This window comes from Emys orbicularis, chromosome 7 (assembly GCF_028017835.1).
Source record: "Emys orbicularis isolate rEmyOrb1 chromosome 7, rEmyOrb1.hap1, whole genome shotgun sequence".
Classification (NCBI taxonomy): domain Eukaryota; kingdom Metazoa; phylum Chordata; order Testudines; family Emydidae; genus Emys; species Emys orbicularis.
The window spans coordinates 83,737,099-83,752,787 of NC_088689.1; the positions used below are offsets into that span (position 1 = coordinate 83,737,099).

At 50.4% G+C, this 15,689-nt stretch overlaps 1 protein-coding gene across 2 annotated transcripts in view; it reads right to left on the bottom strand.

The window, feature by feature from the left end:
* The window catches only part of GRM2 (glutamate metabotropic receptor 2), a 36,625-nt gene that overhangs the window by 1,236 nt on the left and 19,700 nt on the right, over window positions 1-15,689 (bottom strand). Inside the window, exons 2-4 of one of the 2 annotated variants that reach the window (XM_065408098.1) lie at window positions 14,531-15,368; window positions 7,241-8,304; window positions 803-977 (exon numbers count right to left, since the gene is read on the bottom strand). In XM_065408098.1, the coding sequence (XP_065264170.1) occupies window positions 803-977; window positions 7,241-8,304; window positions 14,531-15,368 (2,077 nt within the window). Of the gene's footprint in view, window positions 1-796; window positions 978-7,240; window positions 8,305-14,530; window positions 15,369-15,689 lie in introns of those variants that run through there. The other variant, XM_065408099.1, reaches the window with a different exon arrangement.

Here is a 15,689-nt window from a genome sequence, read left to right on the forward strand (position 1 = left end):
GCCCCCGCCGGGGCTCGCCACCCTCGCCCCGGGGCTCCGGCCGCCCTCCCCCCCGGCGCCCTGCCCCCGGCCGCCGGGGGGAGCGCCACCCTCGCCCCGGGGCTCCGGCCGCCCTCCCCCCGGCGGGAGAGCGGAGCCCCCGCCGGGGCTCGGCGCCCTCCTCCCAGGGCTCCGGCCGCCCTCCCCCCCGGCGCCCTGCCCCCGGCCGCCGGGGGGAGCGCCACCCTCGCCCCGGGGCTCCGGCCGCCCTCCCCCCGGCGGGAGAGCGGAGCCCCCGCCGGGGCTCGCCGCCCCCCCCCGCCCCCCAGGCTCCGCCCCCCCCCCGCGGGGGGGGGGGGGCGGCCGGAGGCTTTTTTGCCTGGGGCGGCAAAAAAGCCAGAGCCGGCCCTGGACTCTCACCCTGCCCACAAACAGGGTGCCTGCCCCTGCCTCCCAGTGACCGTCCCCTCCTGCCCTGCAAAGATTCCCTGCCCCCCCCAGGGAGGTGGCAGTGGCGATTACATGTCACGGAGGCATGCATGTCCTCAAACATGCAGGAGATGTCAGCATTAGCAGCTACACAAAGCATATGACATTACAGAGCGGGGCAGGGGGGCTCAATGGCTTGTAACATTTTCAATTTTACTGGCCATTGACATTTGAATTGCAAAGCTCTCAAAAGGGAGTTGGTGCACAGGGTCACCTGGCCATGCTCCCATCCCTCATGGCATTCAGCCCTCCGGCAACAGGACTCCTATCCCAGGAGGACAAATGCCATGCTCTGTGCCCAGGAAGCAGCGCTGGGGGGCCGCCAGACACTCACCGTGCGAGTGGCTGGAGCCTGCTGCAGTCACGCTGAACCGGTTGGTGGCCACGCGGTGGCTGGTGACGTTTTTCTGGGGCTGGAAGAGGATGATGTGGAGTTTGGGGGTGAACAGGCAGCCGAGGACCACGGTGCCGCTAAGGCTGACGGAGATGCACATGGTGGTGGTCTGCACCTGCAGGGAGCAGAGGGGAGACATCAACCCAGAGAGACAGAGTGAAACAAACAAACAAACAAACAAACAAACAAACAAACAAACAAACACACAAACACACAAACAAACACACAAACAAACACTGAGTAAAGGCCACACCTGGTGTCTGACCTGCCCTAAGGCACTGTGCCTGGCTACACCTCCTGCAAACCCCTGCACAGCTAGCATAGGCTCAGAGGGGACATCCACCCACCAACTTCCTTTGAACAGTTTCTATTTTATCCCCACTCCAGCAGAAATGGGGCAGAACAAAAGCCCTGACGCTGAACTCTGCAGGAGTTTGGATCCAGCTCCAGCTTTGTGGTTAGCCCCTATTATCTCTGTACAGGGACAAACCCAAATCCTCCATCCCCTGATCTCACTGAACCTCTTGCCTGATCTGAGAGACAGATCTAAACTTCCACACACAGCCTCTTGTCTATATCCTAAACAGATGCAAACTCCAGCCCTTTACAGATACTCCCACAGTACAGCAGAGCTGGGGGGACGCAGCCATTTTGGTTTGCAAAGTTTCATACAGACGACTCCATTGGTCGCGATCTGTTGAACTGGGTAGAAGAGGGTGGTGTGCGTGTACGTGTATACACACACACAGATGAATCTACCAAATTTTGCTTAGTGCTTAAAGCCACGCAAAGCTGTTGATCCTCCAAAGCCCTTAAGCACAAGACTAGCCCCACTGCCTTCCCCAGGATGACGATATTATTACTGTTATTAAGCGTGTGTTGAGCACCTTGATGGACCAGACAGCTCAGCACTTTGCTGGATCGAGCCCCAGCTAAGGATTTAGCTCCACATGATCTAAGAAGGAACCTCAGGTTTCCTGAACTTTCCATGGTATCCTGTCCTCTGGGCACTAGCCTCTGATAGTTGCAGCCCCTGAGCTCTGTGTGGGTGGAGGTTGAGCAGGCCACTGTCTAAAGATTTCTTTCCCCTGTCAGAGACTGTAGCTGAGTTCAGTCAGTTTCTCATTTTGAAAATGTGCCTGGGGCTTTGTCACATGCCCCAGTGCACACAGGGACGCTGCCTCCTGAGCTCCCATACTCCCCTCGCCTTTTGCAACATTCGCTTCTACCTATCACTCATTTCCGCACTAGCCCGAAGCCTGTGAGTAACTGTTCCAAACTCAACTGGGGGCTCTCGCTTACTCATCCTCTCTGGTGTTCAGCAGAACAGCTTCAAGCTCTCCAGGTGTGGCAGTCCGAAGCTGGCACCCCTTGCAGCATTTGAATCTCGGCTGCTCCTCCGAGTACAAAGAGTTCCCCTCCTGCTCCCACATGTCAGAGTCTTCTGCATAGCAGGGGTTCCTCCGTTCCCCAAACTACAGGCCCAATCTCACATGCCTCATGCAACCTGCAGTGGGAGTTTTGCCTACATGATTCTCTAAGGGCATAGACAAGAATCATAGACTATCAGGGTTGGAAGGGACCTCAGGAGGTCATCTAGTCCAACCCCCTGCTCAGAGCAGGCCCAATCCCCAGACAGATTTTTGCCCCAGATCCCTAAATGCCCCCTCAAGGATTGAACTCACAACCCTGGATTTAGCAGGCCAATGCTCAAACCACTGAGCTATCCCTCCCCCCAAAACTGAGGCATAGATAGGAAAACAACTTGTCCAAGGTCACCCAGGAGCTGAGCCAGGACTAGAACCTAGGTCTCCTGATTCCCAAGGCAGTGCTCTATCAACTAAGCCACAGTAATACCATACCAAGAAACCAGACACTGCTGACAAATCCTTCCACAGTGAAGACACCCAGCTTATAGGAGAACCCTGATTGTAGCAAGCTCTCCAGGGACATGCCAACCCTCCATAAAATGGGGTGGGGGGTGCAGCTAACTCTGGTGCTCCAGCCCTGAGCACCTCATCTGCTAAACTAAGGAGGAGTCCTGCAAGGGCTCCAGTAGCAGCAGAGTCATGGCCGTACCGAGAAGTTTAGCAGCTCCCAACAGCTGAGTCCAAAGTTCTACCTCTCTCCAGAAGGCTGTCAGGCAGCACAGGCATGAGCACCATTGGCAGCCTTTGGCTAGCGGGGAGCTAAGTGAGGGTCCGAAAGCCAGGGTTGTGCGATTACTCCTTACACATTCCTAGGCAATGTTGTTAGCGCTAATCACCAAGGGCCTGATTCCAGCCCCATGATTGGCCCCAAGTATTGCTTTATCCCAGTGCAAACAGCGGAGCAGGAACCACTCAAGGTGAGCTCTCGGGGAGGGAGGGGCAGAACTGAGTCCCTCCATAACACTAGAACCCCAAAGCTACACCACAACCAGCTCCAAGTATCTGCCAGGGGGGTTGAATGGCGCAGACATGATTGGAAAACATCCCATTTCCACTCAGGTCGACATGGCCGTAGAGGTGCCAGTTGACACCAGGGATAACGTAATGTAAAAACAGAGGGTCTGCCTCTCCCCCAGAGTTACTCTGCTGAAATCGACTGGAGAGCAGGAATCATCATACTCCGAGTATATTCGGGGGATCAGAGGAGCTAGGGCAGGGCCTTTCAGGTCACCCACAGATACTGGGGAGAAGGGAACGGGGAAGGCTACCGTAGATCAATTGTTATTCCAGAAGCAGGAATCTCATTCTATTCCAGGGGCCATGGTGAATAATCAGTGCAATTTAGGCCAGGATTTCCGGGGATGGCAAGTTGGATTTTAAGGGCATGATTCTGATTTCCCCTGTGATTTCCTGGTTTCACTTGTGTACACATGAAGCCAACAGTGTTACACCAATGTAAAACGATTATTGTTATTATTGGTCTGTATTGCAGTAGTGCTGAGGACCCCCAGCCATAGGACCCCATTGTGTACAAACATGCAACAAAAACATGGACCCTTCCCCAAAGTGCCACAATCCAAGACAAGTCTTTAAAGTCCTGCCCGCCTGGGGCTTTGCAAACATGGAAGGAGGGCGCTCCCTGCTCTGGAGAGGTTACACACGAAAGAAGCCAGTGCGAGGGCAAGCAGAAGCAGCCCCTAAGTCATCTCAGGAACATCTTCCTCAGCCCGTCATCTGTTCATCAGTTTTAACCCATCTCCTTTGTTCTCATTGTTATGTCATATATGCTAAGCCCATGCCAGATTAAAGACTACTTGCTGCAGAGGGAGGGTTTTTACTGCTGCCTGCACTAAATGTCACTGAAATTAGCATTATATTACATCAGAAAAACTGCAAAGTCAAGCGCTCGAAAGTTGGGACATGCCAAAATTGAGGTTGCCTGGGCAACCTTAGTTCAACCCCCGTACGCATTACGATAGGCTCTAATTACATGCTCACATACTATTTTTTCCTCATTGAGGGCACAAGACAGATGGTGCTCAATTAATGAGCAGTTAGGCAATGTTTTGTTTTATCCTCATTGCTCGATGTGTGGCCCAACTCTTAGTTACTGCACACACTATCCAAACCCTGCTCTGGAGACAGAATTGTTCATTTCCGCACGGGCTTTTCTATGGGTCTCATCACTGTAATATCTGAGTGATGCCCAAATATTACTGAATTTATCATCACAGCACCCCTGTGAGATGAGGGCATATTATTATCCCCATTTTACAGCTGAAGAACTGAGACACAGAGACAGATTGAGGTCAAAAGTACCCACTCATTTTTGGTGCCCAATTTGAGATGCCTGGGACCTGCTTTTTCAGAGAATTTAGCATTTCATTTGTTCTGAGCTGAGTTCCCCTTGGCTTCAGTTGCAGCTGTGAGTGCTCAGCAATTCTGCAGATCAGATTCTAGGGTCTCAAGTCAGACACCAAGAAAATGTATTAGTGATCACATGTGATGAGTTTGGATTAAGTGATTTGCCCAGCATCACACAGGAAATCTGTGGCAGAGGCAGGGATAGAATCCAGTGCTCCATGGCACCATTCACCTGCTTTAACCACAAAGCCTTCCTTTCTCTTCCTACTGTCCCATTTCATTCATTACACTCCTTCCAATTTCTACAACAAATGAGGCAGTGCTTGACTTTGCAACCTTAATGTTCTTTTAACTTAGCTTTTTGTGTTCTTAAAAAGCCAACTGAATTTTTTTCCCCATCATATGGAATCATATTGACACCCAGGTGGATCACCAGCAGGGCTGAAGCTTTTAGATTCACTGCACAGACCTCAGACTCTTGAGCTAATGGAGTAACTGTCTCCATCACACCCCCAGGGCGCCACATCCCAGCCTCAGTTTCCTCCTGCCTCGCCCTTGACTCTTCATCCCAATCCCAGCTTCCCCTGCTCAGCTTCATGTCCCGGTCCCCCTCACCTCTCCTTGGTGTCACATCCCAGCTTCCCCCCCCTTGCCAACCCCTTCTCCCCACAGTCCCCACTTGTCACCCCTCTGCATTCAAGGTGGTCTGAGTTCTCCTCCTCACTGCTGGGCCCAGTGTGGGTTGGTGTCACTGAGACCACAGGAGAGAGGGGTTCCCTGCTCTCAGTTCTGCTCCCGACCCTCCAGCAGCCCCTGTATCAGAGGGGGAGGGTGACTGCAAAACAATTCCTGCTCTGCTCAGGCCCTGGGCTGGAGCATGCTCAGTGCAGATGGACTCTGAGCACATGGAAACTGAAATGTTCAGAGGCTCATAACTTGGCCAAATTTGAGCACATATTCACAGAGGTAGCAAAAAAAGCACAGCCCTGACAGCAGGGTGACTTCCCTGCCCCATTTCAAGTCCCTGCACCAACGCATGGAGGCGCTATACTTCTGAGCAAAATGCACGTGAGGGATTTTTTGAAACAAGAGCAAAGCCAGCCCATCTTTCCTCATCTCGTTCTTGGAAACATCTGAAGCCTTTTTGCTGCAACTTTCAAAAAAAAAAAAAAAAAAAAAAAATCAGCCTGAGGCAGATACCCAGCATGGGAAATTTCACCCTGGCAAGCTAAAGTTTAGCAAAGTTGCAAGCAACTGAAAGCAGGGTCTTATAACGGAAGGGGTCAGACAACCTTAGCGATAGACATTGCTGGTTATGCTGTCTATCAAAAAGCTTCCCTGCCTACCTCCCACCCCATCAAGATAAGCCAGTATCGTTACCCCCCTCCTACAGACAGGAGAAATGACTTGGATCAGAAGCCAGGTCTCCTGCCTCCCTGCCGCTTGCTCTGCACACTAGACCACCCTGCCACCCAACAGCATTATAAAGTGTTTCTCCAATGTACATCATTCAAACTGTTGTCTATGGAAGAGTGGCTAGTGGCAGACAGGACCCCGGTAGGCACTGTACAACTCTCTAATGTTCATCTCAGCTGCCACTAGGTGCTGCTGGTTGTCTACAGAAATACAAGAGCAAACATTTCCTCAGCATTTTCCAGGACCACCGGCTCCTGTAGGTCAGAGACTACAGCAATGAGCCCAGTGATCAGTAATGGAGTTAGACACATTCCCCTTCTCAGGCAGAATCCATTCTAGGAGCAGGACTAGCGCTGTGTTTCCCCACTGGCTCAGCCTTTGAATTTGCAGAGCTGCCAGAGACGGGGAATTGGGCTAGGAGATGTGGGTCTCTCAGACATTGAGGGCCCCTCGCTCCCCAGGGTGTCACTTGGTGCCTAAGTCTGGCACAGCCTCCCCAGACATGCTTTTATGGCCTCTAGGTTTCTGGTTTGCAATTTCTGCTGGAAAAATCAGTCCCCTTGATTGATGACTCTGGTTAATGAGCAATTAGATGAACGAATAAAGGGTGAACCAATGTGTTGGTCTTGGTCTAGTCCCTGAATCCTCTTTGTGCCCCACTCAAGGCCAACCGCCATTGGCATCGGGGGTGGGGGATGGCAGGGCAGTCTGGAGGGGCATTGGCAGGGCTGTGTGTGGGGCCCAAGGCTGAAATAGCAGGAAGGCGGCAGGTCAGGATTGAGATGTATTGGCAGGCAGGTATGGAGGCCTGGGACTGGAATAGCAAGGAACTTGCACAGAACTTGCCTGCATTATGCCTACCAGCCATGTTCTCCCATTTGCCTCCCTCAGAGACACACACCCTTCCTCCTTTCCCTTAGTGACCTGCTATGCTGCATTTAACCACAATCCAGAGTGTCCTCAGATCTAATTTAATTATGACAACTGCCCTTCTGTTCATCTGAACAGACAGCTTTCCCACCTGCAGGCTGGTCTTCTAGTGTCCAGGACCCACCCTCAGTCCTCTACCTCCAGCTCCACTTAACAAGGAGCAGGACCCTGGAATCCAGTGGACTTAGCCACGCTGCTGGCCTCCCATTCCCTACCCTGCTCAGCAGGGATCACTTACGCGGTAGTCGGTGGAGGTCACATAGAAGATGGGCAGGAAGGCCAGCCAGATGATGCACGTGGTGTACATGGTGAATCCAATGAACTTGGCCTCATTGAAGTTTTCAGGGCATTTCCTGGTCTTGAAGGCATAGACTGTACACAAGATGATCAAGAGCACATTGTAGGTCAGTGAAATGAGCATGCTGGAGTCGCGGTTGTTGCACTTGAGGGTGACAATGTACCTTTTGTCAGGCTCTGTCTCCTTCCCCGTGCCGGGGGTCTCCACCATGAGCCAGATGATGACGATGATCATCTGGCAGGAGATGAGGGCCATGCAGATGACCACCTGTGAGGTGGGGCTTATGAAGCGTGGGCGCTGGACCCCTTCCTTCACCCCGCTGAAGATCCGAGCGATCCGGTTGGTCTTGGTCAAGAGGGCAGAGTAGCAGACTGCAAAGGAGGTTCCCAGCCCCAAGCGCCGCAGGGTGCAGACCTCGGTGGAGGGCTTTGCAATGAAGATGAAAGTCATGCTGTAGCACATCAGGACCCCAGTGAGGAGGATGTAGCAGAGTTCGCGGCCTGAGGCCTTCACAATGGGAGTGTCATTGTTCTTAATGAAAACCCCAAAGACAAAGAGGGTGGAGAGGAAACCCAAGCAAGAGATCGTAACTGGCCCAATGGCCCAGACGTCTTTCCAGCGGATGTACTCTTGTGGTAGCTCATAGCAGCCATTCAGGGTATCATTGGGCCAGTATCCTAGACCACAGTCCATGCAGGTGAATTCATCCAGCAGGTATTCGTAAGGCTGGCATGGGATGCATATCCAGCAGCACATGTCCCCCGGCTGCATGCTCTTCATTTCATTCTTCTTGCAGGGGTCGCTGCACTGGGACACGGGAACAGAGGTCTTCGCCCAGGGGATGAGGGTGGTGTTCAGGGTAAGCCCTTCTGCCCAGTAGCCCACCTTCTGGTATCTATATCTCCCATCCGCTCTGTGGTAGTTGAAGATATTGTAACGACCGATTCCATCACCATAGCGGTCAAATCGAACAATGCCTTTGGTGTCTGCTGGCCTGAATGGAGCTGGGTGAGGAGGAAAAGGATGAGAGATTCAATGTACAGGAATGTTGGGCTTTTTTCCAGTGGGTTTCATGCTCAACAGATTGGAACACGGCACATTTTGTCCACCCTCCCTCAGGAGGCATATTTAGACTAGGATTTAAAGGAGTGTTGTTAGCTCATGTTATCCAGACTCACTGCTCCCGATACTCCAACTAGCTAGAGCAAAGCTAGCTCAGGGCTGTCTGCACCAGCTGCCATCACACCCTGTGATTGCCACGCAGATCTACCCTAATTAACATCTTCCAAACCCTGAGGCAAGAAAAAGGGAGTAGCACTTTAGCATGTGCTACATGGGTGAGTTAATGAGGGAAACTTAAGGGTGCATCTTCACTGGGATAAACAGTGTGTCCTTAATACCTCATGTTGTCATTAATAGGAGGCAAGATCCTAGTGAAGTTAACTCATGTTAAAACTACGCACTGACTTAGTAGGTCCCAATAGGGACTGTGGCTACATCTGCACTGGCAGTGTGATTCACAGCTTGCGTGGATATATTCATGGCAGCTTTTACTGAGCTAGTGTGCTAAAAATACAAGCATAGCCATGGTGGCATGGGCAGCAGCAAGCAGTGGCACTGGGCTAGCTACCCCGAGTACATACCAATGGGGGCCAGGCGGCAGCTTAGCCCATGCTACCGCTCACCACTGCATATGCTACCATGGCTTCACTTGTATTTTTAGTGCACTACCTTGATCAGCACTAGCATAAGTGGGGGGGACTCACACCGCTAGCTCCAAGTGCAGATGTTGCCTATGAGGGAGCCCAACCTCACTTTTGGGTGTGCTAAAGAACAACTTGCTTTGCCTTGACCAACATTTTAGAAGGCATTAATGATGTAAAAGCAGAGTCTGGATGAGCTCTCCCCTGACATCTAGTGGTTAGCTGTGGAAAAAGATTTCAGAAGCTGATCTTGTTTGCATGGACACACCCACCCTGCCTAGGTGCTCAGCATGATGGGACTGCTTGCCCAAATGATCACTTGTGGCTGGTGTTGGATCCCCAGTCTCCTTGTTATTGGGGCAGGAGTAATGAAGGGTTGTTATACTTGTTGTGTGAATGGAGGGCAGCAGAACTGTACCTGGCATATCCCAATGGAAGGACTCACCCTCAACTAAACAGCACTTGCTAGGAAGGGGACATGGGTTCCAAAGCCCAGTGAGTTGAGAGAGTGGATGTGGGCATGTATAGTTGGTGATGTGGGTGCTGTTTAAGGGTTCTAAACACCATTTGACACTTTCTTTTTCTATGGTATAATAAAAGAGCTAATTTAGATTCAATTGAGAGTATCACATGTTACAGAACTGAAAATCACTGATACTTAGGTATTAGACTAATAGAGACAGTGTTGTAAGAGACTGCTAAGTGTGCACCAGCAGTGAGGCTCCCCCACTAACAGCTGAAATCACTGAGAGCTGGGCTAAGTGTGTGTGTGTGTGGGGGGGAGGCTGAAGACATCTTGGTGAGTGGGCAGCTGGCAGAGAGGTGTGGCAAGCGGCTAGTAGGGTAGCAGGCCGGGTGGCTGGTGGAGAGGCGGGGCAAGCAGCCAGCAGAGAAAGCTAGTAGAGAGGGCCAGAGCAGAGCCCCGCAGAGCTTACCCCTCCTTGCCTTCCACACAGGGTGGGAGGTGGACTCTGCGGATGAACCTCTGAACTCTGGGGCTGCACTGGCCAAGGACAGCAACTGTGAGTGGGGTACAGAGAAGGGACAGGCACGTTAAAGGGACGCTTGGGTTGCTTGACTTAAGACCCTGATGGGAAAAGGACACTGCCCAACTGACTTGGGGGTGGGTCTTTTGCTCTAGGTTTGTGTTTATGAGTCCTAGTTGCGGTGTTTTCCCAAATTAATGCTGAGTTAATTCCCTCCTTTTATTAAAAGTTTTTGCTACACTCAGACTCTGTGCTTATGAGAGGGTAAGTATTGCCTCTTAGAGGCACCCAGGGAGTGGTGTGTAATTGTCCCAGGTCACTGTGTGGTGGCTCGAGCAGGTTTGTGTTGTATTGTTGAAAAGGAACCTCTAGATACGGAACCCGGCCCTTGTTGCTTCTGGCTCCATCTGGCAGAAGGGTTACAATTAGATCACACAATATTCTCAACCAGCTAAATCTCTGCCTTTGCCCACACTAAATGCTAAGTGATGTTTAACATGTTAATTAACGTACGTGAGTTAACTATCTCATTTCCCCACCATATTGCAAAGCCACAATGGTACTTCTGATTTGAGCTGAACAAATAATTCACAACAAGTAATCTCTTCAAAAAAAATGACTTCTTTTTCTGTCCACAAACAAATCCCAACATTATCAAAGCTATATATTTTCAGAACCATTCACAATTTTCCTTCAGCCTGCAGGTTGCACAATTTACGAATGCGACAATGTAATCTGTAATGTGCAATTTGTAAAGTTATGCCGCTAATTTATGAGTCTGTAACTAAAGCTACATTTGGAAATTACATTGCGAACATTTGAATATTCACAATTCATGCTCTGTTGGTCAGTTACATAAACTGTCCAATCAGGGAACATATACTATGCGACATGACTTATTAACCAAAGACAGTGTGAATTGCACATTGTTAATTTTACAACTGAATATACCACCTGGAATTTGTTTTCAGTGACTGCTCCAGCCTTCATGCTAAAATTTACTTGCTGTAGTTGTACTAGTAAAGGAGCACTCAGATGTTACCAGAATGGGGACACAAAAGGGTCACAAACACACATGAATCCAAATTCACTTTCAGATTTGAGCAAATATTCAACGACTTTCCCGCCACCCCACATGCCTTGGTTTTATATTCACCCCTTTATAGCATTATAGTACCTAACAATAACATGCATATTCCTTTTCACTTAAGTACATCCTTTCAACTTGACAATCAGTTCACTCCCCCACCTCTGCTATTATCTCAGGTTGGTATTAAACACGTCACATGAAAATACTACATTTATCTCCATGAGAATCCTCCCGAAGGAGACCAATAATACAGTACATTTTTCTAAGCAGCACTAACTTCCCCGACATAAGCCTGACAGCCCAAGGCTACTTATATATGAAATCAAATATAGGTAAGTCCGCAATCTCTCTCCCGCTATGTGGTCTCTTGATTGCCAAGCTGGGAGATGAAGTATATACAGGTTCTCTGGCAAGCCTGCTCCCTTTACTCTTCATAAGATTATGAGAGGGGAACTGTGCCCTAGTTATGCTGGACAGCAGCTCCACTAACACCAGACTGGGCCTTGGGAAGCAGAGACCAGCCATGCCCCTGATCTGCCTCCAGCCTGCCCCCTATGCTGGGGCTGGGAGCAGGGCTGACGTATCCAGCTCTGCTCTAACCGGAGAGGGGTGGACTCAGGGAGCTATTGCTGCCCACACCAGTATACCTGAGAACTGGCCCCTGGACACGCATGGAAAATTACATGGAGCAACGTGTATTGAGAATAAACTCAGGACAACTAGTGGCTGGCATGCCAACCTAGCACCCTCAGGACTACGCCTAGCACCCTCAGGACTACGCAGAGATGCATGGTGTGACATTGCACTCCATATGTTTTATAGAAATATGCTTATGAGTGTTGTGACAAGATGGCCGATGTTTGTATGGTGGGTCCCGTGCTTTTCTTGGGGGGGGGAGGGAGGGGGCTAAGACGCCACCCCTTGCCCCTGCTCTTGGGCACCGAGGGCCCCGCTAGTGGCCTGTGAAGGTGGTAGAGGAGAGAAGTGGGGAAGGGGTTTGAGTTTGCTCTTCACTCGGAGTCCCAGCCCCTGTGGGTTTCTTCCCCTCTTCCCCCTTAGGTGGGATTACCCTCAGTCCTTAGATGCTGGGGGAGAGAGTCTCCATGCCCTGCCAGGGCAGGGTCTCCCTTACTTTGGTTCTCTGGTCTTTCAAATCTCACAAACATCTCCATGCTCCAGTCCTCTCTCCTTCCTCCTCCTCCTCTGACTGCCTGAAGCAGGGGGGTTTATTAGGTTCCTGACAAGGCCTTAATTAACTACAGGTGCTCCAATTAACCTGTAGCAACCATCCCTAGTCTACAGGGAACCATGCCTTAATTAGCCTAGGGCTTATATATTTCCCCTCGACCACTCTTCCACTGCTCCCTGGCCCTCCTGTATCACAGTGTGAATATGATGTAACTGGAATATGCTTTGTGCAAAAGGTGTCTTGTAAGGTATCATGTGACCATGTCACATAATACTGGAATCCATTTTAATCCTTGTACTTTTCCATTGATGAGGCGGGGGTGCAGACAAGCACAGAGAAAAGATTCCCACCTTGTGTCAAAGCTATAAAAGGGGGTGGAGCAGGACAAAAGGGACTGACAGTCATGAGAAAACCCCTGCTTACCACCTGGGATGTCTGCTGGAACTAACAAGGACTGTACCAGGGAAAAGGATTGGGCCCAGACTAGGAAGGAGTCTAGTCTGTGAAAGAAGCTTATTGGAACATCTCTGAGGGCAAGGTATTACTTGTAATCAGTTTCTTAATGTATTGGGCTTAAACTTGCATGTTTTTGCTTTATTTTGCTTGGTGACTTACTTTGTTCTGTCTGTTATTACTTGAAACCACTTAAATCCTACTTTTTATACTTAATAAAATCACGTTTATTTATTAATAAACACAGAGTAAGTGATTAATACCTGGGGGAGCAAACAGCTGTGCATATCTCTCTATCAGTGATATAGAGGGCAAACAATTTATAAATTTACCCTGTATAAGCTTTATACAGAGTAAAATGGATTTACTTGGGGTTTGGATCCCATTGGGAACTGGGTGTCTGGGTGCTGGAAACAAGTAACCTGCTAAGCTGTTTTCAGTTAAGTCTTCAGCTTTGGGGGCATGGACCAGACCCTGAGTCCGTGTTACAGCAGGCTAGCGGGTCTGGCTCAACAAGGCAGGGTTCTGGAGTCCCAAGCTGGCAGGGCAAACAATCTCAGAAGTAATTTCAGCACATCAGGTGACAGTCCCAAGGGGTCTCTGTGACCGAACCCGTCACACATGGGTTCCTCCTTATCTCACCGGGATGTAGTGAGGATAGCTACGGTAAGGGCTGTATGCTGCCAGATATGACAGTGATGGAGGCTGGATAATTGATAGATTGATAATCATCCTCCCAGGTGTCTAATGAGCTTGGCCTGGAGGAGAACACTTTGGATGGCTCCTCCATCCAGCAAGCGCAGGTCTTCACGGTGTGCCAGTATAATGCCCATCTCAGGAGCAGGTCAGTCCTGTAGAGAGCACCACTTTTTCCTAGCTGCCTGTGACTGAATAAAACCCAGAACGCAAAGGAGAAGGACGCAGCCTGGAATATACTGAGTCTTCATTGTTTCTGTGGCATCTTAAACCAGTGTTCCAGAGTCTCCTACAAATGATACACCAGGGGTAAGAATCCGCCGTACGCGGGGTCAGTGCAATGTAGTCTCGTCAGAATAAAGCCTCTGAACAGTTTTAAATTGCTTTGACTTATATCTGACTGCTCTGCCCCGACAAGAATGCTGAATCTAAGGAAGAAGAGATGTGACTGGCCAATTCTCCAGGCTCACCTGGCCTAGCAGAACTGACATTGGAACTGATTGTTTAGACAGATGTCCCAGAGAAACAGCAGAGCTGGTAGGAAAATATGTGATCAACTATTACAAATATTTTGGTGCTGAATATTAAAAACTCAAACAGGTTATGAAAGGAATAATGGAAGTTGCATCAGTCAGGGTGCCTGGGAAGCTGATGGTCAGCTGAAGGAAATGGTCTCACAACCCTCCCAGTTAGTCAGTCATTCTCCAGAAAATTAGAAGAAGCTGAACCCAACACAACGTTCAACCACAACGTTCAACCAAGCTGAAACCTGAGACCCTAACTATGCCCTTGTGCAACAATGTTTGTGTCCCAATGCAACGTTATCATGACACCTGATGCAGCGGTTTCATGCCACCAGCCTGGCAGAGTCCATCATCAAGAGGCAGGAGAAGTGTGTGAACTCCTGGGCCAAAGGACTCTGGGCAAGGACATCATCATGTGAGGAATCACAGACCTAGTGCGCTCAGCAAGTTTGGCTTGTCTGGCTCAGATGTGACCAGTTGAAATCCCCAGGCTTTGAGTACTCCTAGTTAAACCCTCTGATTTCCCTTGCCCATTCCATCCCAACCCCTTCAGTTCAGCCACCAATCCCTATTGATGCTGTGGGCTTACCGTCAAACTTGACATTGAGCATGAAGTCCTTGTAGAACCTCTTGCCATTAACCGGCTTCATGGAGTCACACAGCTTGGTGGCATTGGGGCACAACGCCTGGTGCATGTTATGGAGGGAGTGGGCCATGGCGTAAACAGCATTGACCACAAACATGATCTTGGACTCCTGCTCGAACTTGCCTGTCTTCAGCGAGTGCCGGCTGCAGTCCTGCGTATGGAAGCTGCACTGGAACTTGTGCTCCCAGAACTCCCGGAACCAGGGGTTCCGGCTGTTGTTGTAGGGGTTGAGGTTCCGGAAATAGATGGCAAACTCCTGGATGGGGTAGGCTGCCAGTTCAATGGTGATGGCCCCCTCCGCCACCAACTCGCTTCCCGCCACCACGCTCTCCAGGGCACCCCAGCCATCACTGGCCACCCATGTGAAGGAGACATTGATTCTCTGCGCGGCCGCCAGCAGCTCCCGGGCATCTTCGCTGCGGGTGAACAGCACCACCACCCTAGCGCTGGGCTTCTGCAGGAGGGCTTTGATCACTCCTTCGAAGGTCTTCTTGTTCATGGAGCGCCCCACCTTCTCGGAGGTGGCGATGCAGATGTTGCGGGCCCGGGCTTCCATCTCAAAGGCCTCAATACCTGTCTCACCGTAGTCACCCTCCGAGGCCACTGTGGAGACATAGGTCCAGTTAAAGAAGCGCAGGATCTCGGCCATGGCCTTGGCCTGGTAGAAGTCTGGTGGGACGGTGCGGGCAAAGTAGTCGTAGCGAGACTTGTCACTGAGCTTAGCGCTGGTGGAGGCATAGCTGATCTGCGGGATCTGGAAGAGTCGCAGCAGGTTGGCCACCTAGATCGAAGGGGGAAAGAAGGAATGGGTGAGGTTACAAGGTGTACATGGGAGCAAGAGAGAGGGAGAGCATCCTGCCTCCATTTACTGAAGAGAGTGTGGGATACCACAGCAGTTTTCCTGGGAAATAACTACAGCTGGTCCTTTAAGGGTTAGAGGGGAGAAAACCTCTCCTTGAAGGCTCCTAATTGGACCATTCCATATTCTAACCCTTAGAGAGTCAGATGTAGTCAACAACATTCATAATCTATAAGATTATGGGGAGTTTTTATGGAATCCCAATCCTTGGATGTTTTTAAAACCAGGCTAGACAAACACCAG